Here is a 26,307-nt window from a genome sequence, read left to right as displayed (position 1 = left end):
CTTGAAAGGTTATTTCCCATGTAAAAAATATACTGTATGTAGGAATACAAAAAATACTACACGAAAGAATTTTTTGAAAGGACAGGAGGAAATTCCCATTAATGATTTGATTACCTGTCATACCAAAGGTGTTATTTATTGTATTCAATGCCCTTGCCAAAAGAGATATGTTGGTAGAACAATCAGACCCCTATGCAGAAGAGTGGGTGAACATATCAGAAATATTAAAAATAAATGTACTAAACACCTGTTACCTAAACACTATCTGTTGAAGCATGGGGGTTCATTTAGAGGTTCTCAAGTTTGGGGCATACAAAGGGTAATGAGAGACTGGAGGGGAGGGGAGGTGACTTTATCAGAAAAATGTCAAGGGCTGAGAGCCAATGGAATTTTGAGTTGAATACATTGAGACTGAATGGACTTAATAATGACATTGAGCTCTTTGCCTTTGACTGAGTAATTCATGTATGTGTCCTTATATGTATACACATACTTTTGCCTATGTAGATATATACATGTATATGCGTATGCACTTATGTGTGTGTATATATGTATATGTATGTGTTTATGGGTTTTAGCTTATTTCTACTTTTTCCCTATATATATATTTTTTTTTTCCCTTCTATATTTATATATTTTACTTTTTAAAGGTTTTTCAAAGGTTTTACAAACTAAAGAATTTTTTATGAAAAGATAAATTATAGATTTACAAACTGTAGATGAAAGAATCATAGATGGAAAAATAATACAAATAAAAAACAAAAATAAAGAATCAATCAAAAAATTTAAAAATAAAAAATAGAAAATTATTAAGAAAATTATTAAAAATAAAAAATAATAACAAAAAAAAATGTTTCCATTAAACACAGAATATTTTAGCTTTTTTATAGTCATAATTTTATACTTTTATATAAGATATACGGATATATTTTTGAATCTTTCTTAGTATCTATGTGTTGCTGTATATACTTCATCAAAAAGTTTTTATGAACTATGGGTAGGAAGAGCCAATTTTAGAATTCTTTGGTTAATTAAATATTTATATTATGTTTTTGATAGGGTCCTTTCCAAAAATTCTTTGAAAAAATTCTCTGGAGGAATTCTCCCTAAAAAATCTCTGCACTAAATATGTCATGTAGTACGGCCTATATATGAATTTTGCATGTGATTCTATCTATATGTTTGTGTGCAGGTGTTGCATTGTTTTCTGCGGAATTCCGCAGCTATATTTTAACTATAAATAGTTCCTAAAGGAGTGACTGAGCTATCCTTGAGGAAGGGGACCGGTAGTGTTGTGAAGTAGACGTAACTGTCTGATTGCTCTTTACTGACTACGGGACCTGTTGGTTCACTGGCAGGTGAACGCCTAAGCAGGTACACGGAGAAGCCTACAATCCAGGATATTACAGCCCTGTATTCTTCAATAACGTTTAATCGACATCCTGTCTAATGGATTTGAGGATTTTGTACACAGAGACTCAGCATCAACTTTTTCCTCTCCAGACAGGAGAAAAAACTACTCCACGCAAGGACCACATCTCACAGAGCCCTCTCGGTTAGCATCGGTGTCAGGTAACCTACACTGGGGATCTGTAACGGGCCCCCGGTGCACTGATCTAATTACCGCTAGACTCCCTGTCAGGAGCGCGGTATACTCATCCTAACCAGGGATCGTGAATGAGTGCAACGTGGCTGTTAGTGAAAATTCAACAAACAGTAAAGCTTTAACCTCGGTGCAGGCACCCTTAAGCAGGAAGATTGCCTTTATATACGGGCTGGTACAGTCATAGTGCTTCTTTATAAAACTTTCTGCAGCTATAAAAAATCTTTTTCTTGAGAAATTCACCCTCCTTTTTAATCGGACTAATAACATCAAAAATTTTTTTTTTTTTTTTTTTTTTTTTTTATATATTAGATCGTGGTTGCCACCGGCCGGGGCCCCACGACCCTTTAGCCCTACTGTGCTTATAAAGTGTATATGATTCGTCCATTGTTATCTACTTGTAGAAATTAATCTTGTTTATTTTGTTAGGGATTAGGAATAATGGTATTAATAAAATAATTTTCACTCTTATTGTTCAGTGCTGGTTTGTGAGATTTTTTAAATGTGGAAAAAATCTCTATTTTATATCATTGATCTTAAAATTTAGAGCACTGGGGAATTTAGGTTTAAATGACCATCTTTATGGGGAGATAAGGTATGCATGAGAGGACACACACAAGCTAGGGACCCCAACGTAGAGAAATACTTTGGCGTAGTGTTGGGGCTCTATTGCATTGATCAATTCAGTAGCTAAATTTCTCTTGATTCATATGTTCATGGCAGTAATGCAGATTCCATTTTTCACATTTTCACTCTTGCATATAGCTATTGGATTTTTCAAGTCAGTATTCACACAGCAGTTTCTGCTATTCCATGTATTCCCCTTACATAGTCACTGGTCTGCATACCTTATCTCCCCATAGTGATTTTTTTTAGGTTTTTGCACCCAGTTCAGACTTAGAATGGTGTTCCAAACGTTATTCCTTATTTATTTTTTAAATGACCATCTTGACCTGTCAGTTTTTCTATAGAGGTTTTTTTTTTCTATAGATGCTTAATTCACTTGCTAATATAATGCAACCTATGTATTTTTTGGTCTGTATATATAGATGTCCGTGCTGGCCAGTACAGATTCATATCCATACACAGAGGTCTTTACCTTTGTGTGTTTTATGTGTATTATACTATACCTTATATACGTTTTTTGTCACTAACTTTATAGAGATACGGTTTCAGTACCTGCTATTTACCACGTATGCTCTTTTTAAAATGTTAAAATGTTGTCTTGGTTCAGTATATATTTCTAAATGAAAATGTGTATGTTTCTGCATGGTTCCTTGTCAGTCAGTTTTGTTTTAATTGTAGCAGGTGAAGGAGACCGGGTGTTCCCTCTACATAAGGGGGGGGGGGTTCTGTGATCACGTCCATTGAACCCGTGGAACCGTGTATAACGCGAAACGGCCGTCGTCCGTGAGGTATCCTGCATCCGGTTCCTTCACTGCCTTTTTAATATGCATTACTTAATTCAATAAAAAAAGAAAAGTTTTTTACCAGAAATTCAGTGTGCCGCTGGACTTTTTTCTATATGGTTCCACTGGATCAGTAAAGGGCAGAGAGCTCTACTTCAACTCAGACGCCAGCAAGGTGGAGGTGGAGTACTGGTATGGGCTGGTATCATCAAAGATGAACTTGTGAGACCTTTTCGGGTTGAGGATGGAGTGAAGCTCAACTCCCAGACCTACTCCCAGTTTCTGGAAGACAACTTCTTCAAGCAGTGGTACAGGAAGAAGTCGGTATCGTTCATCAAACATTTTCATTCAAGACAATGCTCCATCACATGAATCGAACTACTCAACAGCATGGCTGGCCAGAAAAAGGTCTAAAAGATGAAAAAATAATGACATGGCCCCCTTGTTCACCTGATCTGAACCCCATAGAGAACCTGTTGTTCCTCATAAAATGTGAGATCTACAGGGAGGGAAAACAGCACCGGTCTTGGAACAGTGTCTGGGAGGCTGTGGTGGCTGCTGCAAGCAATGTTGATTGTAAAAAGATCAAGCAACTGACAGAATCTATGGATGGTAGGCTGTTGAGTGTCATCATAAAGAAAGGTGGCTATATTGGTCACTAATTTTTTTGGGTTTTGTTTTTGCATGTCAGAAATGTTTATTTCTAAATTTTGTGCAGTTATATTGGTTTACCTGGTGAAAATAAACAAGTGAGATGGGAATATATTTGTTTTTTATTAAGTTGCCTAATAATTCTGCACAGTAATAGTTAACTGCATAGATACGATAAGATAAGACCTTCTAAGATAGCCAAATCTAAAAGAAAACCCAACTCCAATTTCCAAAAATATTAACCCCCTTCACCCCTGGCCATTAAAACACTCTAATGACCAGGCCATTTTTTCAATTTTGACCAGTGTCACTTTGACAGGTTATAACTCTGGAACACTTCAACGGCTCCTAGCGATTCTGACATTTTTTTTTGTGACAAATTGTAGTTCATGATAGTGGTAAATTTAGGCCGATATTTTTTGCGTTTACTTGTGAAAATTTCGGAAATTTTGCGATTTTTAAACTTTGAAAATTTATGGCCATAAATCCGAGAATTATGTCACACAAAATAGTTACTAAATAAAATTTCCCACTTGTCTACTTTGCATCAATGCAATTTTCTAAACAAATTTTTTTTTTCATTAGAAGGGGGTCAAAGTTCATCAGCAATTTCTCATTTTTCAAACAAAATTTACAAAATCATTTTTTTAGGGACCTCATCACATTTGAGATGACTTTGAGAGGCCTAGGTGACAGAAAATACCCAAAAGTGACCCCATTCTAAAAGCTGCACCCCTCACACTGCTCAAATCCACATCCAAGAAGTTTATGGTTACTTCAGGTGTTTCACAGGAACCAAAGCAATGTGGAAGGAAAAAATTAAAATTTTTCTTTTTAACACAAAAATGTTACTTTAGCCATAAAATTTTGCATTTTCACAAGGGAGAAAAGAGAAAATGCACCATACAATGTATTGTGCAGTTTCTCCTGACTACGCTGATACTTCATATGTGGGAAAAATCAATTGTTTGGGTGCACGGCGGAGCTCGATAGGGAAGGCGCCATTTGAATTTTTTAACAAAATTAGCTGCACTCATTAGCGGATGCCATGTCAGGTTTGAAGACCCCCTGAGGGGCCTAAACAATGGAGCTCCCTTCGAATTTTTGAGCGCAAAATTAGTTGGACTCATTAGCGGATGCCATGTTGAGTTTGGAGACCCCTTGAGGTGCCTAAACAATGGAGCTTCCTCACAAGTTACCCCATTTTGGAAAGTAGACCCCTCAATAAATGTATCCCGGGGGCTTCACAGAAGTTGATAACGTTGAGCCGTGAAAATATATAACTATTTTTTTTTTAACACAAAACTGTTACTTGAACAAGGTAGCTTTTTTTTCACAAGGGTATCAGGAAAAAATGCACCATAAAACGTATTGTGCAATTTCTCCTGAATATGCAGATACCTCATATGTGGTGGAAAGTAATTGTTTGGGCGCACAGTGGGGCTCAGAAGGGAAGGAGCACTATTTGTCAGCAAACTTGGTTGGAATCATTAGCTGACGTGATGTTGCATTTGGAGACCTCCTGAGGTGCCTAAACAGTGGAGCTCCCCCACAAGTGACCCCATTTTGGAAGCTAGACCCCTCAATGAATTTATCTAGATGTTTAGTGAGCCCGAAGGGGCTCCACAGAAGTTGATAATGTTGAGCCATGAATACATTTTTTTTTTTTACCGCAAAACTGTTACTTGAACCAGATAGCTTTTTTTTCCACAAGGGTATCAGGAAAAAATGCACCATAAAACGTATTGTGTAATTTTTCCTGAGTATGCAGATACCTCATATGTGGTGGAAAGTAATTGTTTGGGTGCACGGTCGGATCCAGAAGAGAAGGAGCGCCATTTCACAGCAAAATTGGTTGGAATCATTAGCGGATGCCATGTCACGTTTGGAGACCCCCTATGGTGCCTAAACAGTGGAGCTCCCCCACAAATTAGCCAATTTTGGAACTAGACCCCTCAAGGAATTTATCTAGATGTTTGGTGAGCCCCTTGTACCCCCAGGGGCTCCACAGAAGTTGATAACGTTGAACCGTGAAAATATTTTTTTTTTTACCACAAATTTTTTCCTTCAACTAGGTAGCTTTTTTTTTTACAACGGTATTAGGAAAAAATGCACCATAAAATTTATTGTGCAATTTTTCCTGAGTATGCTGATACCTCATATGTGGTTGAAATCAATTGTTTGGACGCACAGCAGGGCTTGGTAGAAAAGGAGCACCATTTGACTTTTCAAACAGGACGCATGAGGATGAGATACAAAAAGCGTCGGGGATACGGAAAAAAAAGTAATGCCGAAAATTGAGCAAGGATGCCGATCCGTTATGTGCATCCCTAATCAGCACTCGGCCGCTGCAGGATGCACACACGATGAGATGCAAAAAAATGACGCAAGATACTGACAAAAAAAAAAAAAGTCCTGCCGAAAATTGACCACGGATGCAGATACGTTGTCTGCATCACTGATCAGCGCTCGGCGGGACGCATGAGGTGTAAAAATGGACAGGGGATACAAAAAAAAAAATTATACTCACAGTACCCAGAAGATTTACAGGAGGATCACTGACCAGAGGAACTGCAGGAGGAATAGAAGGCAGAAAGTGGACAGCTTCTTACAGGAGCAGCAGGCAGAAAGTTGGACAGCTCATCAGAAGACCCAGGAAGGACCCAGCGATGGAGGCAAATGTGATCGGGCCAGTGAAGTCCTCGGACGACCCAGTGGAGGCAGGTAGGGGACATCGGAGAGGGAGAACAGACGGAGAGGGGAAGGGGGAGACCGGAGAAGCAGATGCAGAAGCATAGGAGCAGAATAGAGAGCGCGGTGGGGGGGGCAGTTGGCCGGGTGGGGCACATCAGCACAGGCAGGGGAAATCACGGGAGCGCGCAGGGGCCATCACGGGAGCGCGCAAAGGCCATCGCCGGAGCATGCAGGGGCTACAAGGGGAGTACATAGTACTCACAGTGGAAGCGGCAACCTGAAAGCAGCGGCGGCAGCAGCGGCGGCGTGGCACTACAGGTACCAGCCGGTGCACTCTGCAGACATGTTGGGGGAGGGCTTCCTAGACCAAGACAAGCCTGCGAAGGGCAGTCACCTCCAGATCAGACCGCCCCACTGCACGCTGATTGGAGCGATTGCGCGTCATAGCATGATTTCTCCAATCAGTGCTGCAGGGGCTCGGGGGCGCCATGTTTGATCTCCTGCTATGATCTGCTGCAGCTGATGCAGCACCTCATAGCATGATCTCACAGGATCGCACTGGTTCAGGCATTCTTTTATCAGAAACCAGTGCGAACAATGTGGTTGACGGTTCAGATCTGAACAGCCAATCACAATGATTGTCGATGGGGGGTGGCGATGCCACCCCCCTGGGGTCAAGCAAAGGTCCCCTGCTGTAAGAAACAGCAGGGAACATCATTTGAAAGCCTTTGCTATGGCCACGGCAATCAAATGAACTTTAGGCAGTAAAGTTACGTCCCTGGTCATTAACTCACGTAAAAATAGGACGTAACTTTACTGCCCGTGGTCTTAAAGGGGTTAAGCTTTGATATTTATTTGTCTTTTGGGTTGATTGAGAACATAGTTGTTGATCAGTAATAAAAAAAAAAAACTCTAAATACAACTCGCCTAATAATTCTGCACATGGTGTATAACAATATATTGAGATGAACTTTTGTTATTGACCAAATACTTTTTTTCCACCATAATTTGAAAAAAAAAATCTTGCCAAATCAGACAAGGTGATTTTCTCATTTTGTCTCTCATAGTTGTGTTCTACCTATAATGTCAATTACAGACCTCTCTCATCTTTTTAAGTGGGAGAACTTGCACAATTGATGGCCGACGTCCCCACTGTATCTCCATGTCACAGTAGAAGAGCTTCCTACTGTATATGCTCACAAGCATATATCTTAATTGTCTCTTCAGGGAAGTAGTAGACTAACTCTACTGCCACCTATTGGAAAGCGATCCTAAAAGTGAAAAGTGACCTTTTAACAAGCCTTGTCATATGACTTAGGATTTATGCCAGAACAGAACCTCAATTTGCAGACACTGTGACATCTGATCTGCTAGGGCGGGATCTGAGGGGAAAACTTTACTCCTTGCAGAGACTGACATACCAGTCAGGCATGAAAGTAGTGAGGAGAATAAGGGGCAATTTGCACACTACGACATTGCAGGTGCGATGTCGGTGGGGTTATGTCGAAAGTGATGCACTTCCGGTGTCGCTCTCGACATCGCAGTGTGTAAATCCTAGATGATACGATTAACGAGCGCAAAATCGTCGTAATCGTATCATCGGTGTAGTGTCGGGGAATTCCATAATTACGCTGCTGCGACGGTACGATGTTGTTTCTCGCTCCTGCGGCAGCACACATCGCTGTGTGTGAAGCCGTTGGAGCGAGGAACATCACCTTACCTGCTAACTGCAGCTCATGCCGACTATGCTGAAGGAAGGAGGTGGGCGGGATGTTTAAGTTCCGCTCTGCTGCGCCCCATCGCTGCTATTTGCCGCCTGCCATGTGATGTCGCAGTGAGGTGGCGGTTCGCCGGCCAGAGCGACGTCGCAGGGCAGGTGAGTGCATGTGAAGCTGCCGTAGCGATAGTGTTCACTATGGCAGCTATCACCATGATATCGCAGCTGCGACTGGGGCGAGGACTATCGCGCTCGGCATCGCAAGCATCGGCTTGCGATGTCGTAGTGTGCAAAGTGCCCCTTAGGCCGGTTTCAGACGTCCGTGTTTAATCATGTACAAGTTACACGCATGGTTATGGTCATACGTGTGTCATACGTGTGCCACACGTGTGGTTCCGTGTTTGCATACATGTGACAGGTACCGGAGAAAACTCGGGTCTGTGAAATAAAAAGATTTTCCATATTTACCTGCTTTCTTCGGTTCTGCTGCCTCCTGCTCCTGAATGCCGCTCATTATATTAATTGATTATTCACCGCACTCAGGACCTGGAGACAGGAGCAGTGCTGGGGAAAGCGCTGGGTACAGCACTGCCGAGGACAGCACTGCGGGGACAGGTGAGTGTTCTTCAAGCACAGTGACATCCGGGAGGTCATTTGAGTTCCCAATGAACTATGATGACATCCTGATGAAACCCCTGTTACACCCACGCGATGCTCGGGCTTCCAGGTTCTCACTACACAAACACACACACACACACACACACACACACACCAGGTGCCAATATGATAATTACTGCTGCATAGACTGAATGCCCTAATCAGATACACAGGCAGAACAAAGCCTGTGATCTCATTTGTCTCAGTCACTTCTTAAGTTCACTCTCTATCTGATGGCCCAACCCCCCTTTGAAGAAGGAAGCGCCGAAACGCCAGCGTCGGGGAGCGTCACAATCCTATATCAGTGTCTGATGACGTTTGCAGCTATCAGGTAATGTGCCTGTGTGTACTTCCTTGTTCTTACCAGCGCTCCTAATAAGGCGTCAGTGTACAGATCACAGCAGTGGCGTAGCAAAGGGGGGGCGGAGGGGGCGGTCCGCCCCGGGCGGCACATGTCAGGGGGGCGGCATTTTGGCCACTTGCCTTCAGTTCTGCTGTCCCCGGGCTGAGTTCCGGGGACCGTAGTCCTCGGCAGGAAACTGGGGAACATCCGGCCCGCGATGACCTTTTCTGCGGCCCTCGGGGCACTGGGGCAGATTCACGGTGGTTGCGGTGCTCGGGCAGCCGCTCATCTTGTCTATTGCCGGCAGACAGCACTGGGGGTGGGACTTTCTCCCTCTGGCTCCTACATGCTCCCCTGTGAAATTGCAGCTAGAAGCAGAGTGATGGGGCAGGGGCCTGTAGTGTATAGTGCCGTGCGTTCTGCCTCTCACCCTCCCGTTCTGTGCTCGGCTGCTCAGGTCTATCGGGTCTTTTCTTGGAGAGAAAAGAGGAGAATGAAGCCAGCCCTTGAGCTGAGCTGCTGCATCCATCACTTGTGCTGCACCTAATCTTACAGGGCAACTAAGCAGTAGGTACTTATATCTGTGTGCGCTGTGTATACGGTGTGTGCGCTGTGTATACGGTGTGTGTGCTGTGTGTTTGCTGTGTATATGGCGTGTGCGCTGTGTATACGGCACGTGTGTGCTGTGTATACGCCGTGTGTGTGCTGTGTATATGGCGCGTGTGTGTGCTGTGTATACGGCGTGCGTGTGCTGTGTATACGTCATGCGTGTGCTGTGTATATGGCGTGTGTGTGCTGTGTATATGGCGCGTGTGTGTGCTGTGTATACGGCGTGCGTGCGCTGTGTATACGGCGCGTGTGTGTGCTGTGTATACGGTGTGTGTGCTGTGTATACGGCGTGCGTGCGTGTGCTGTGTATACGGCATGTGCTGTGTATACGGCGAGTGTGTGCTGTTTGTTGTGTTTGGCACTTAATAAAGTTTCATATTGGGAGGTTTATTGGTATATCTAATTCTTGGTGTGCACATGTTTACATGCAGAGCTTTTTTTCTTCTCCTTATGTACTGTGTATACGGCATGTTGAATGCTATGTATGGCTTGTGTGTGTATCTCCTGTGCATGTGTACTATATATATGGCCGGTGTAAAATATGACAACTGTGTCAGGGCTGTGTGCAGTATACGGCCAGTGTGTCAGAGCGGTGTGTGTATGTACAGTGTCTTCTGTGTGATATATATGATTTACCAATCTGCGCTCCAAACAAAGACAAACCTGGAAAACCAGTTGTGAGAAGCAAACATGACAGCGCACCAAAGAGAATCAGCTCCGGCCGCCACAGTAGGGGTATAGGGGAGAGTTAATTGTTTGACCAATTATAGCCAGGTCATTTTCAAGTTAATAATTTGGTGCGGCCCCTGAAGGTTGGTAGAATTTTCCAAATAGCCCCCAGCAGTAAAAAGGTTCCCCACCCCTGCTTTAAGACCACAGCGTCCTCCTGGTTTGAGCTTCATCTGTGGGCGGAGCTACCGCACGGCCTGCTCAGTCCCACAGATGAAGGAGGCGCAGTGTCAGTCAGCGTCCTCCGGCGCTGTGTGGGCCCCCTCTCCTCCGTGACCGAGCGGTAAGTGCTACCCCCCTCGACCTGTATACTCCCTCCCAGCCACCCGGTTTATGGGCTCCAGTGAGCTGCATGGGTTTCCCCAACCCCCAGGAGCCGTGTGTGTGGGCCCTTAGGAGCCGTGTGTGCGGGTCCTTAGGAGCCACGTTTGTGGGCCCCCAAAAGCCGCGTGTGTGTCTATATGTGCAGCAGAGTTGTGTGTGTGTGTGTGTGTGTGTGTGTATGTATGTATGCAGTAGAGCTGTGTGTGTCTGTATGTAGCAGAGTTGTGTGTGTGTGTCTGTATGTATGTAGCAGCTGCAGAGTTGTGTGTGTCTGTATGTATGTAGCAGAGTTGTGTGTGTCTGTATGTATGCATGTATGCAGCAGCTACAGAGTTGTGTGTGTCTGTATGTGTGCAGCAGCTGCAGAGTTGTGTGTGTCTGTATGTATGCATGTATGCAGCAGCTGCAGAGTTGTGTGTGTCTGTATGTATGTAGCAGCTGCAGAGTTGTGTGTGCCTGTATGTATATATATGTATGTATGTATGCAGCAGCTGCAGAGTTGTGTGTCTGTATGTATGCAGTTGTGTGTGTCTATATGCAGCAGAGTTATGTGTGTCTGTCTGTATGTATGCTGCAGAGTTGTGTGTCTGTATGTATGCAGCAGAGCTGTGTGTGTGTATAATAGGCCTACATGTGTGTAAAAAGGTGAAAGTCTAGGACTTATAGCAGCAGTCTACAATTAGATCTTTGATTGTAGTTCCATGAAAAATAAATATTTTGATGGTTTTCCGGATTTTTGAAAGTTTGTGGATTATCGACGGCCAATGGAGGGGCGGCAAATTTGACAACCACCCCGGGTAGCAAAAGCAGTAGCTGCGCCACTGGATCACAGGCTTTGTTCTGCCTGTGTATCTGATTAGGGCATTCAGTCTATGCAGCAGTAATTATCATATTGGCACCTGACAAGGCTGCAGTGTTTACTTACCTCTAATCTTATTACATGACTAATAGACTTGCATATCGTCATCCTTGTCACAGCCACTGTCCCTGGTATCATTCAATAAGGGCTCTTTTTTCTCTCTGATTTACCCCTTTTCCCAGAGTGTTAATACATTTCTGTATATATATATATATATATATATATATATATATATATATATATATATATATATATATATATATATATATATAAATAATATAATATCTATATCCTCCATCTTGAGAGTTTATAATCTGGGGAATTTATCTTCTACCCACCCCTCCCCCCTCTCTTTTGTAAGTACTAGTAATACCATTAACTCCCTCCAGTCATTTATGGAGTTTTGGCAGTACTTTTAACCATTTAAATACCAATATATACGGTATGTATACACACTTTTTTATACTGACCTCTCCTCTTTTTATCTACTCATTTTGCACCTTGCACTTTATGATTGTTCAGTAACCATAATTCCTGGACACATTTACATAGTGGTCCAAGATTTGCTTATTTATATACTTAGCACTTTATGATTAACTGATAATGTATTTTATTGTATCTATACATCTATTGGTTTGAGATATAACTTGATCAACTCCTATATGGCTGTATTTAGTATCCTTGATCATATATAATATTGTGATACATTCTTCAGTTTTATTTTTTATATATATACTCCATATGTATATTGAACTTTGAGACAAGGATGATATGATTGTATGGATTGTGACGCCTATTGTCCAGCTCTGGCTGTGTCTCTTGAGATTAAATGGTTTTTAATGAATTAATAAAATATTTTGTATGCATTATAAACCTTTGTATTAGTTTTTTTTCGTTTTTGGTCTTATTAGTAATCCCCAAAGTGGTCTCATGGTCCTTTGTACCCCTGCACCCCTTAAAAACAAAAAGTATATAAAAAATACACTTAGATGAATAAATGGGATACCGTGTATATATATATATGTATATATACAGAGAGAGAGAAGAGAGAGTGTGTGAGTATTCTGGGGTATGGTACGGGCGTCATCACTTAAACTGTCTTTTGTGATGTTAGTCCCAGTATGATGTGTGATGTGCACAGTGATAGCGCACTCTCTATTGCCAATTCAGGTCAGCAGTAACAAGTCGGCAACAGAGCGCGTTGTCAGAATACAGACAATGCGGAGACCAGTGATGTCACTTTCCTTGAGTCAGTCTCTGCTCTAAAGTGTTTGTTTTCTTTCAGGGTGTCGGTCTATCTGTTCACGGTCATTTTAGAGTGGCATCTGAGAAGACTCTCTTTGCAATGCCAGAGACTGCAATAGGTAAGTTAATGTCAATACCTTGTGCTACTTTGTTTACTGCTTGTTACCTTTCTTACTATTTAAAGAGCTGATCCTTTGGCTTCTTGCAAACATTTGTGATTTTTCTCATATACAAAAATGTATGAAAATCAGTCAGCGTTTGATCAGTTTTATTTGTTTTTACCATCAGTGTTTCATAATTATTTCTTGTAGGCAATAAAACATTGTCGGTTTCTCAAGCTTCTTTTCAAACCGTTAGTGAAAAACAGAAAGCAATAGAATGGTATCTGTGTGCTAGCTGTATTTTTTTTTCTTTACAGACCTATAGATTTGCACTAACAAGTTTGATCCATGACTTGGATGAATATTTGAAATTTCTCAGTGTTTTGATGTTGATCACTGGATCCACAAAATTACAGCCTAATAGACTAGAATAGGTGTGTTGTGAAAAACAGAAATAAAACTTGGATGTAACAATTTGACCTGTGAATGAGCCTTAGGCTGCCTGATTAGTTTTTGATGCAGACTTCAAGTAATTCTCTGGTTTACGTGCTTAATTTTGGCAATGAGATACAGTACAGTGTGGATTCCCAAGTTGCAACCCCCAGAATAGTCACCAGTTGGCATGTGGACACAATAGTGATTACACTATGGGAACAAAATACATGATGGGATGAATCCGAACTGTAGAGTTTGAGGTCCATACCAGATACCGAACACGTACTTCTCAGGGAAGTCAGTCTTAGGCCGGTGTCCCACTTGCAATTGCCTCGCGTGTATCTCACGCAAGTTTCGCGGTTCATCACCCGGCACGGACTCACACTCTGCTCACAGGAGCGGGTTGGTTGCATGCATCTTTATGCAGCCGATCCGCTCCTGTGAGCAGAGTGTGAGTCCGTGCAGAGTGATGCACCGCGAAACTCATGCGAGATGCAATCACAAGTGGGACACCGGCCTTACTGTTAGAGTTCGGCCACCCGGATAAAAATAAAAAGGAAGAAAAAATGAGGATCAAAGCAGGACAATTATACTTACCAAGTCTCATCGTGGCTGTCACACTGCTTCCTGGTCCGCTCAGGCTATATCTCATGCATATTCACTGGTTCCCCATCCCCCCTTTCTGTGAGCATCTGTGATTAATTGGTTGTCCTCACACTAACTGTCTCGGTCCCGAAGTGGAGCGTAAAAATAAATAATTGAAAAAATGGGGTCCCCCGTATTTTGCTACCCAGCACAAATAAACTAGACAGCTGGAAGCTGCAACCCCCTGCTGTGTGATTCATCTTGGCTGTGTATCAAAATACAAGGGACCCATGTGTTTTGTTTTTTTAATTATTTAAATAAATAATTTACCGTATTTTTCGGACTATAAGACGCACTTTTTTTCCCCCCAAATGTTGGGGGAAAGTGGGGGGTGCGTCTTATGGTCTGAATATAGGGCTGCGGGTAATGAGGGTGCTGCGGTGGAGCGAGTCATCGGGGGCACGAGCAGGCTGTAGCAGCCTGCCGTGACCATGTCGGCCCGCTCATTACATATGAACCCGGCGCTGACAGGTGGGCGGGATGATGGGCGGGGGATGCGCGCATACTAAACAGCCGGCCATGATCACCCCTGGCAACTACAGCCTGGAGTGATCATGTGCGGCTGTATTCACTGCCCCCCGCGCTTCATCATCAGTGCCTGGGGCAGTGAATACTTACCGTACACTCACCGGTCACTTCCCTGCAGCATGCGATGTCCTCCTGTCTTTGCCGGTCAGCTGATCTGTGTAGAGAGCGGTGAGCATAGCGATGACGTCATTGCTGTGTGCGCCACTAGTCTCCACGCAGGTCAGCTGACCGGCAGACGGGAGGACATCGCGATGCTGCAAGGAAGTGACCGGTGACGGCTCCACACAGATCAGCGGCACTGCTGCAGCCACAGACAGGGAGAGGAGCAATGCTGCATGGAGCGAGGAAAGGTGAGTATAAACGTTTTTTTTTGTGTGATACAGGATACATGCCATATAGCAGGATGAGGCCATATAGCAGGATGGATGGGAGTATGTAGCAGAATGGATGGGAGTATATAGCAGGATGGGGCCAAATAGGATGGATGGGAGTATATAGCAGGATGGATGGGGTATATAGCAGGATGGATGGGATTATATAGCAGGATGGATGGGATTATATAGCAGGATGGATGGGATTATATAGCAGGATGGATGGGGTATATAGCAGGATGGATGGGAGTATATAGCAGGATGGATGGAGTATATAGCAGGATGGATGGGGTATATAGCAGGATGGATGGGAGTATATAGCAGGATGAGGGCATATACCAGGATGGGGTACATATATACAAAGATGGGGATCATATACAAGGCAGGAGGATCATTACCAGGATGGGGTACCTTAGCAGAGAATTTGGGGACATTACCCCCATAACAGTGTCAGCAGCAGATCTACGCTCCATAACAGTGTCATGACCACATTTTTTGCTTAAAATTTTATTTTCCTATTTTCCTCCTCTAAAAACAGGGTGCGTCTTATGGTCCGATGCGTCTTCTAGTCCGAAAAATACGGTAAATAACTGCCTGCCTTCCCTCCCAGTGATATCCAGCCAGGATAAAGTAGCCAGTTGAGAACTGGTATTCTCAGGCTGGGGAAGTCCATGGTTATACTCTTCCTCAGCCTAAAATTATCAGCCCGCAGCCACCCCAGAATTGTCACATCCATTAGATACGCCAATTCCGGCACTTTACCCAGCTCATGCCAATGGCCCTTGAGCTATGGCAATATAAGGAGTTAATGACAGCTGTGATTTGTCAAGAAATCACAGCTGTCCTCAAGCCTTGGATTAGTAATTAATAGGGTTCTATGAGACACCCCCATTACTAATCGTGTAAATAAAAATAAATGATCACAAAACACACAAAAAATCATTTATTTGTTAAAACAAAACACCCTCTTTCTCCAATTTATTAACTCCCAAAATACCCCAGCAGCTCTTATGTAATCCACAGACAGGACATTCCATGAAGATCCCGGCTCTGCTACATCTGAGGTCAAAGTGCGCCATCACATTAGAAAATGTGAGCAAACACTGTGAGGTGCCGTACAGAGCTGCAGCTGTGAGAGAGGTGATTTCAGTGGAGTTCACCTGAGGTCACAGCAGTCGGTTGCCACGGTATCCCAGCTGTGACCTCAGGTGAATTCACAGACTTCACCGCTCACAGCTGCGGCCCTGTTATTGAACTCAAATCCGGCAATCCGTCATGGAGTTCAACCTGATTATTGACTTCAATGGTGTCGGATTACCTAATTAACAGACACCGTTGAAGTCAATAATCCGAAAACAATGTCCTGAAAGTGTACACCCACCCTAATTCTGTATTTTTTTTCTTTTTTTTTTTATTGGTTTCTGTGAAATATTGTGTATCCTGCTTGCACATTACAGGGATTATTAAGTCTTTGCATTATGTAGCATTTTCTGCTCAAATAGCATATCCCTGCTGTTGCTGTCATACCGGCTTAGGGAGAACAGAAAAAAAAAGAATTAGGTCACATTCAGCAGTGCAAAACGGCAAAGGCTAAGGTTTTTCTCTGAAATCATACTTTCACACACATCTCTACCTGCAATCTCTGTATTTTAGATGTAATGAAGAAACAAGGATCATCCGTTCATGGTCTGGCTGATCTGTTACTTAATAGCTGTGAGTTCCTTTGCACAGAATTTTATAATCCTGAATTTTCTTTTGAAATGCAAGATGAAGAATATTTTCTAAACTGTCTACTTTCAAATTGTTCTACCATTGGCAAAAATTGGCTTAGGGTCCCCCATAATATGATACCCGCAACAGATAAAGCATACGGCTACAGGCTACAGACCCCTGTTGTGAGCTTATCTTGGCTGTGTATCAAAATAAGAGTGACCATATGCAGATTTTTTTAAACTATTGAAATAAATTATTTTAAAAAATGGCGTGTTATTTCACCCACCCCAATTTTGATACCCAGTCATGATAAAGCCGACAGTGGGGGGCTGGTATTGTTAGGCTAGGGAGGCCCATGGTTACAGGTAATGTAAATTATTTATTTTATTCCTGAAGAAGGGGTTATACAGCTCTGAAATGCATATAGAACTATAAAATCAGATATTTTAATCCCCATCGATCTTCAGTGATCTTCTTCTGGCAGTGCAGATTAACCCGTTTCATCAGCTATCCTTTAACATGCATACTGAAGTCATATCGTGCGGGCACTGAACATGTCCACACGCTGTGGCTTCAGACAGAGATTGACTGAGCCGCAGCGATGAGTGATGATGTCACTCAATTTATTTGCAGTCAGAGCTGGAGGTTCCCATGGTACCCCACCTGTGACTGCAGGTAAACTGATTTCAGGTAACCTCATTGAACTCGGTGACCTCACCTCAGGTCCACAATCTTCCCACTCAGTCACAGGACACGAGCATTCAGGTGATTCAATCCGGGTGCCGTTCCCTTCAGAAACCTTAAATCTGTAGCCGTACCCGGAGGTTCTCTCTCAGTTTGTACAATTTTATTCCATTCCTTACCCTCTTACTGAGCAGGTATTGTCTAAATTTAAGCCTCCCCTTGAAATGGATTAGGGACTCAGCCATGTAGATGTCCCTTTTGAGGAATGTACACCTCAGCAAACAGCAACAGTGATGGCACAGCCTGGCAAGAGTATGTGGCACCAGGGCTTCATACACAAAAACATACTGATCTGATGATCAGAAGAATTTAAAAACTATGGAAAGTTCCAGTGAGCACTCTTAGGGCCATAATGTGGAAGTGGAAAGAACATAATACTAGAGGCATCTTGAAGCTGTCATCATCAACAAAGGCTTTTGTACAAAGTATTAAATACATTTCCATGTAATTTCTCATTATTACACATCACTAAATTTATAGACATCTATGGTTAGATTTCTTTGCCTGTGTGGATGGGAGGGGTTATTATCAACATCTGGTGACAATTTTATGTCAATAGCACTTTCAAAAATATATTTACTTAGGAAATTGGTGACGTGTTCAATGCTCATTTCACCCGCTGTAGATCTCTGTGTCTGTTCAGGTATGCAAAATAATAGTGCAAGTGATTTGGATCAGTGGTTTATCAGTGTTTGATGGTAAACACTGACATTCTGACCACTATTTCATCAGTAATTTTCAGGTATGGAGGATAAATAAAGAAATTACAGAGCTTTTATATAAGTGGCAATGTTATTCACGGACTGCACATGCATGGCATCTCTGTGCGGTCTGTCATTTTCATAGGCTCATAGACTTGTATGGGTGATATTAATTTTTGACGGACGCTGATAAAAAAAACAGACATGTTGTAACAGTGTGTCCCTCCCCAGCCTTTGCTCATGGTGTAATAGTCTGTCTCTCCTTGACTGTCCTGTATGTACTACTGGTGGGGGATTGTTTGTTCTTCTCAGTGTGGGACTTCTCCAATCCACAACTTGGTAAACAAGAAAGAGCCAGGACTTCTAAAGTCCATTCACCTATCAAGTGTCCAGGCGGAGTAGGACTCTTCTGCCCACCTAAGGGGCTGATCTCAGGAGAGAAGAACAATGAGACCCATGTTAGTTCAGTTAGTTGGATCTCGGCTGGAGAAGGACTAGGCTCTATTGCTGAGGCTGGGTCCTAGAGCCTGTGTATGGACTGTCACAGATTGGAGATCAGTGGCCACGTGGGATTTCTTTTTGTTGTTCACCCTGTTGGACTCAAGGAACTCATATAAGGACCATTGCCATATGTTCCCTGGCGTTGGAATACTGGGAGGCGCCCCTGGATCTTTTGTTTTGTTGTGGACTCCTTGCAGACTTTAAGGATTTATATTTGTTTGGTGCTTTATCTTTGTGGTTCCAATAAAGCCCTTTGGATTGTTCCTTGGCCTGGCATCCCTTACTGCTCTACCGCATACCCCGTCACAAACTGGTGGCAGCGGCGGGATCAGAGCAGAAAGAATGAAGGACAAACGGCCCATTAACATCTGGAATCAGAACCTCAAAGTACAAGAACTGGACTGTGGTGAGCCTTCAAACAAAGGCCCGTGAATTAGGAGTCGGCTACAAAGGACTCTCTAAGGAGTAACTAATTGATGCGTTGGAAAACGCTTGCCTGCAAGATGGCACCGAGGAAGGATTTCCACAGCAAGGGGAGGAAAGACGGGAGCTGGAGGTAAATACCCAAAAAAGTCAATGGGTTGTGTGGTATGAGGAGGAGATGGAACTGCTTGGAGATGAGGCCACCATAGAAGATAAGAGGGAGGCCATTCGCAGAGCTCAAGAGAGGGCAGCATTGCTGGAGAGGAGGCTTGCTGTGGAAGCAGCTAGAGGCTCCAGACAAACTGTAACCACAGCACCCACTATGAGGAAATTTTCCAGAGTGTCCCGCAAGGACTTTAAGACATTTAATGAAGCTGCAGGTGACATTGAAGGCTTCTTATAGGACTTTGAACATCAGTGCCGATTAATGAAAGTCCCAGAAAGAGAGCGAGTCAGACACCTGGTGGGCCTCTTGGAGGGTGGAGTTGCCGACGCCTATAGAGCTATGGACCCTCAGTGGAATTGTGAGTATGGGGAGAGAAAACAGACCATTCTAGAACATTATGCCGTGACCCCAGATACTTATAGGACTCAGTTCCGTACGTTAGCCTGTGATGGGTAAGTGTCTTTCAAGATGTATGCCCACAGACTGAAACAAGTATGCCATCGCTGGCTGGAGGGAGAGGGGGCCTTAACTTGGGAGACCTTCCTCCAGGTCATCCTGAAAGAGCAGTTCTATGCCAGGTGCCCTGCTGAAATCAGGGAATGGGTGCGAGAGAGGAGACCAGAGACAGTGGAACAAGCTGCTGCTCTAGCTGATGAGCTTCTCACCATCAAGCCTCAATGGAAAAGGCTACTAGTCAGAGAGAAAAAAACTACCAGCTCCCCAACACTAGTGGTCCCTTGTCCTTTGGCCTCCAATGTTCACCGTCCCATTAGACTACCAATACATGGCGGACCTCGTGTGAATGTGCCTCCTACTACTCCTGCCTCCTCTTTGGGAGTATGACGTGGAGAAAGACTCATAGAACGTAGATGTTATGGATGTGGGCAGCTGGTTCATCTGCAAGCTCACTGTCCAGGTGTTCGGAGGCAAAACAGTTACAGACCCCCCTTTGCCTGTCCATTATCTACAGACAACCTCAACAGGAGAAGAGCAGGATTCACTCCCTGATGATTCGCCAAACACTCTGGTATGTTGACTTTCCTACCAGGAGTCTATGGGGTGCGAGCCACAGCCGTCCGTTCTTCTGATCTTTAGCATAAACATCTACAGGAGCTCATGCTGGATGGCCAAAAAGTTGTTGGCTTTCGTGACACTGGGGCTTTTCTCACCATCGCAGATCCCCGAGTAATTCAACCAGAAGCAATGCAAAAGGGACCAGGAATTGCCATTGAATTGGCTGGAGGTACTCAAAGATACTTTCCAAGAGCGTGTGTGACCCTGCATTATGGCTTTGGGGCAAAACAATGCATGATTGGTGTGATGAGCGGCCTTCCTGCAGACATTCTTCTAGGGAAAGATGTGGGGAATCTTCAATGCCACTTTGTCTGTGCGATAACCAGAAGTCAAGCCAAGAGAGCAGCAGATGTGGACGTGTTCAACCCATCAATGGAAATGAGGCCACCCGAACTGCTGTCACAGCTGGTGAGTGATTCTTCTTGTGGGTCTCGATACGATCTCAGTAAAGGATACTGGCAAATTCCCCTGATGGAGGAAGGTAGAGAAAGGTCGGCTTTTATAACCCCCTTTGGTCTGTATGAATTTCTAAACATGCCTTTCGGAATGAAAAACTCCCCTGCAACCTTTCAGAGAATGGTGGACCAGATCCTCCGGGGATGTGGCGACTTCGCTTGTGCCTACCCTCGATGATATCGCCGTCTTCAGCCACACATGGGAGGAACATCTGAATCAAGTAGCTGTTGTTCTTGACCGGATTCTCGCAGCAGGGCTAACTATTCGACCTGATAAATGCCAATTGGGGATGGGTGAAGTCCAATACCTAGGGCATCGAGTAGGAGGAGGGAAGTTACGTCCTGAACCTGCCAAAATCCAGGCTATTAGAGACTGGCCTGTACCCCAAACTAAGAAACAAAGTTATGGCTTTTTTTGGGCACTGCCAGTTATTATCGAAAAATTGTTTCTCATTTCAGCTCTGTGGCCAAGCCCCTAACAGACCTCATGAAGAAAACGATGCCCCGGCTGGTGATCTAGAATCCAGCCTGTGATGAGGCTTTTAACTGGCTGAAGGACGCCTTGGTCTGCGACCCTGTTCTGGCTGCTCCAGACTATAAGAGGAGATTCATTGTGCAGACTGATGCCTCTTCTTATGGACTGGGAGCTGTACTCAGCGAGGTGAATGCAGCCGGGGAGGAGCACCCCATTGCCTACCTCAGCAGGAAACTGCTGGACCGAGAAGTGGCCTATGCAACTGTTGAGAAGGAATGTCTGGCTGTAGTATGGTCCCTTAGGAAACTAAGGCCGTATCTGTATGGACGAGAATTCACTGTGGTTACTGATCACAATCCCCTCACCTGGCTGAACAGAGTCTCTGAGGACAATGGACGCTTACTACGATGGAGCCTGGCTCTTCAACCCTATAACTTTACAATACAATATAGAAGGGGCAGCCAACACCAAAATGCAGACGGATTGTCCAGGCAAGAGGAGCCCTGAGTCAGGATCGGCATGTTTACGAGTACTTGACAAGCGACCTTTTGAGGTCACTAGTCCGTACACAAATTGAGGGGGGGAGGGGTTGTAACAGTGTGTCCCTCCCCCACCTTTGCTCATGGTATAATAGTCTGTCTCTCCTTGACTGTCCTGTATGTACTACTGGTGGGGGATTGTTTGTTCTTCTCAGCATGGGACTTCTCCAATCCACAACTTGGTAAACAAGAAAGAGCCAGGACTTCTAAAGTCCATTCACGTATCAAGTGTCCAGGCGGAGTAGGACTCTTCTGCCCACCTAAGGGGCTGATCCCAGGAGAGAAGAACAATGAGACCCATGTTAGTTCAGTTAGTTGGATCTCGGCTGGAGAAGGACTAGGATCTATTGCTGAGGCTGGATACTATAGCCTGTGTATGGACTGTCACAGATTGGAGATCAGTGGCCACGTGGGATTGCTTTTTGTTGTTCACCCTGTTGGACTCAAGGAACTCATATAAGGACCTTTGCCATATGTTCCCTGGCGTTGGAATACCGGGAGGCGCCCCTGGATCTTTTGTTTTCTTGTGGTCTCCTTGCAGACTTTAAGGATTTATATTTGTTTGGTGCTTTATCTTTGTGGTTCCAATAAAGCCCTTTGGATTGTTCCTTGGCCTGGCATCCCTTACTGCTCTGCCGCATACCCTGTCATACATGTCTCCGTGCTTTTTGCACATTAAAACATTCCACAAAGAAAAACAGACTTGTGAATGTCCCCATAGGCTATAATGGGTAAGTATTTTATTTGTGAAAATCATGGATAGAACATGTACAGTATGTGAAACATGGACATTTGAGTGAGACTTTACAGCCATTTTGGAGCAGTTTAATTGGAGTCATAACTTCCGAAGATAATTTTTTAGTATAAAAAAAATTATTAAATCCACTTAGTATTAGGCAGAATTGAAAACTATCATCAATTTGTTATGGGGTAGGTAAAAGACAAGTCGTGAAATATGTCCTTGAAACCAATAACTAACAGAAAAAGTAGGGACTACATACAGAGGCACTTAGAAATGCTTTAAAGAGGATTTATTATGGGTATCTCATATCTATAAAATATACTTGAAACATTGCACCACTTATTTCTCCTTCACCAATAACCGCAGCCTACAGAGATGATCTGACCTTCAAGGACAGGAAATTTACAAAATAAAAAAGTGTAGTCTTTTCAATGCATCAATGGTTTTCTGTCCATGGAGAGGAATCCTAAACCCTGGTGTTTCCAGTTAAAAGATCTCTCAAAATGACTTACCAGGTCTTTCTTTCCCTGGCAACAGAATGTACTGCTTACAGTTAGGGCTCAGCTGAGAGGGGAGTTTCCTGCTATGCGTGAGGGCAGCGATGTAAGTACTTCAAGCAAGTCGCCAGGCTGCCTAGGAGGGTGCCAAGAACCAGGACAACGCATGGCATGAAGAATGACATTGGAAGCACACCTGGAAGTGGCATAGATGACTTCCGGGTTATGCCTGATGGAGGCTGGCTGTATTTTTGGGTGATAGTGGAGTGACCCAGAGCTAGGTTATTTTGCCAGGACCAAGCTTCTCTTGTTTCTTGGATCCTCAGGATAGAGAAGTTCACAGCCTACAGAGGAGACCACTCTGAAGAGCTGATCCCTCCTCCAAATTTGCCTGCTAAATATCTCTTGCGGAGATAAATGACCTCCATGAATGTTGATACAGGTATAATATATCTTTGCACCGTGTTAGCCAGTAGATATAAAAAAAAAATTGTGTAAAAGAACTGAGAGTCCTCAGTGGTTGATACCTTTTAATGGCTAACTGAAAAGATGGTAATAATAGCAAGCTTTCGAGACTACGCAGGTCTCTTCATCAGGCTCAGTATAACACAAATTCTGAAGAGTCACATATTTATACACAAAATGTGCAAATCTTTTCATGGCCAAGCTTGAGAGGGACTTTTTATCCTCTTTTCCTATCAGGCCTCTGGCCTATTACCGTTACATTGACGATATTTTAATCATCTGGACAGAGTCTGAGGAGCAGCTGAAGACCTTCCATGAACACTGTAATCAGTTTCATCCCACAATCAACCTAAAGGCCCAGTCACACACAACGACTTACCAGCGATCCCGACAACGATACGACCTGATAAGGTTCGCTGGTAAGTCGCTGGGAGGTTGCTGGTGAGATGTCACACAATCAGACCTTACCAACGACGCAGTAACGATGAGCGACCTGTATAACGATCTCTGCGGCCGTGGCACCCTGATAGGTCGTTGGTAGGCGTCAAACACAGCGATGCGTCCTTCCCAGCAGGACATCGCCTTTGAAGTAAATGGTCCGGACCATTCGGCAATGACTAGCGATCTCACAACAGGTGCCTGATCGCTGGTAGGTGTCACACATAACGAGATCACTGGCGAGATCATTGCTATGTCACAGAAACTGTGACTCAGCAACGATCTCGTTAGCGATCTCGTTGTATGTGACGGGGACTTAACACTCAACTACTCCTGCCCTGAAATCAATTTTTTGGACACCATCATTAAACTACGGAACAGTGAAATAGCGACCTCCCCGTACAAGAAGCCAATTGACTGTCCAACATACCTGAAATGGGACAGTTTTCATCCAAAACACATAAAAAACTCTATTCTGTACAGTCAGGCCATCAGGTACAATCGGATTCCATTCTATGTCCTGTTGTGTATATATATGTGACTCTTCAGAATTTGCGTTCTGAGCCTGATGAAAAGATCTGCATAGTCTCCATGAATGTGTCATTCATTTATTGAGAAAATAATTTGTGAAGTTTCCCCTGCCTTTGCCTCTGAAATTAGATATATTAAAGCTGAGGTTAAAAACTCCCTAAACACTCTAAAACAAATTAAGAGTGGATACATAGAGCAGCAGCGCCAGGATACTCCCCTCTGATTTGGATGACTTTATTGACATCTTTGAAAGGTGATATGTCTGCTCCTTGATATCCTCATCAGCTGTTTATGGAGCCAGGATGACCTTTTTGTCTTGGTAGAAGACATGGAGAAGGTGATTAGGGCATTATAATAAATAATAATTGTATTTATATAGTGTCAACATATTCTGCAATACGTTACCTTTGAGCAGGGACATGAACAGATAATAAAGACATTACAATATACAGTGGCATGTAAATGTTTGGGTACCCCTAGTCAAAACTACTGTGTTTGTGAACAGTTAAAGTTAAAGTTTAAATGATCTCTATAGGCATAAAGTTAAAGATGACAGATTCCTTTATATTTTAGGAGAAAAAAAGTATTCTTTTACATTTTTAAATTGGCAGAAAAGGAAAATGGGCCAATGCAAAAGTTTAGGCAGCCTGCAAGGTTAGTACCTAGTAACCCTCACTTTGGCAAGTATGACAGCTTGTAAACGCTTTTTGTAGCCAGCAAAGATTTTTTCAGTTATATTATTTGAGGGATTTGTATATATTCTTCCTTGGAAATCTTCTAGCTTTGTGTGATTCCTGGGTCGTCTTGTATGCAATGCTCTTTTGAGATATAGCCACAGATTGTCTATGATGTTCAGATCAGGGGACTATGAGGGCCATTGTAAAACCTTCAGCTTGCGCCTTTTGAGATAGTCTATTGGTCATTTTGACTTGTGTTTAGGATTATTATTAGTCATGAGCGGACCCGCAGATAACCGGGACTGGCGGATCCCAGTGATCTGGTTTTTAAAATATGGTTCTGGTCCCCATATAAGTCTATGGGAAACATAATCCAGTGATTAAATGTCATGATCCAGGCCGGCTTTTCCCTGCTGCTGGTTACACCCAGCTCTGGCCTGGTCATGTCAGGGGTTTACTTCCCTTGCCTTGTTCTGGATCCCAGGACGCTATATATTGCCTCTCTACTTATGGCTCAGAGTAAGTGATATTTCTGCCTTGCAGCATGTATACTGGCTCTGGTGAGTGTTTCTGATCTGTTCTGCCTCCCTGCTACTGTGTCCTGACTTTGACCCTCCCCAGTTTGTCTTCCTGTCCCAGCCCCTGACTTCCCTCTCTTGTATGTTGTTTGTGTTTCCCTCTGCATACCTGATCTCCCAGCGTCTGACTTGGTTCTGCTTTCTGATTTTGATATTGATCCTCCCTTTGCAGTGACTCAACTTTCCTAGCTGACCCTGACTGTTTGACTACTCTTTTGCCCCCTGATGATTCGCCTGTTAACATTGCTGAAGTTACTCTGCTATACTTTAAAGAAAAAACAAAAAGCCAGCACCAAATGTGCACTGCGGCACTAAACATTCCAAACTGTACTTATTTTAAAAATTTTGAGATTTTTGGCAAAAAATTGCAATTTCTTGAGCTGCTTCGCCACGTCACGGCAAATCTCATTTGAAGCAGTCCTACACTAAAATATTTTTATAAAATGTGCCATACGGCCTCACATATGAATAGTAGAACTGCTCTTAGCAGCACTCACCTGGTCTATTTCAATCCCGTACCCATGACTGAGTCATGGCTGTGGGCGGGACAGGTCCAAGCAAATGCTGCATGAAGTAAATAGCCTGTGGACAAAGCCTGATGACTTAATGTGAACAGTCACCAACCGCCAAAATCCAGACAGATGGAATACATCCCAAATTGGGGTGCA

The 26,307-nt window shown here is 43.5% G+C and overlaps 1 protein-coding gene across 2 annotated transcripts in view; it reads left to right on the top strand.

Moving 5' to 3' along the window:
* HIBCH (3-hydroxyisobutyryl-CoA hydrolase) overlaps positions 1-26,307 on the top strand; it is a 787,172-nt gene that overhangs the window by 407,877 nt on the left and 352,988 nt on the right. For both annotated transcript variants that reach the window (XM_075319035.1, XM_075319034.1), the window contains exon 7: positions 12,881-12,959. In XM_075319035.1, the coding sequence (XP_075175150.1) occupies positions 12,881-12,959 (79 nt within the window). The remainder of the gene's footprint in view (positions 1-12,880; positions 12,960-26,307) is intronic.

Source organism: Anomaloglossus baeobatrachus, chromosome 7 (genome assembly GCF_048569485.1).
Source record: "Anomaloglossus baeobatrachus isolate aAnoBae1 chromosome 7, aAnoBae1.hap1, whole genome shotgun sequence".
Taxonomy (NCBI): Eukaryota; Metazoa; Chordata; class Amphibia; order Anura; family Aromobatidae; genus Anomaloglossus; species Anomaloglossus baeobatrachus.
This window is presented reverse-complemented; position numbering and strand designations above follow the sequence as displayed.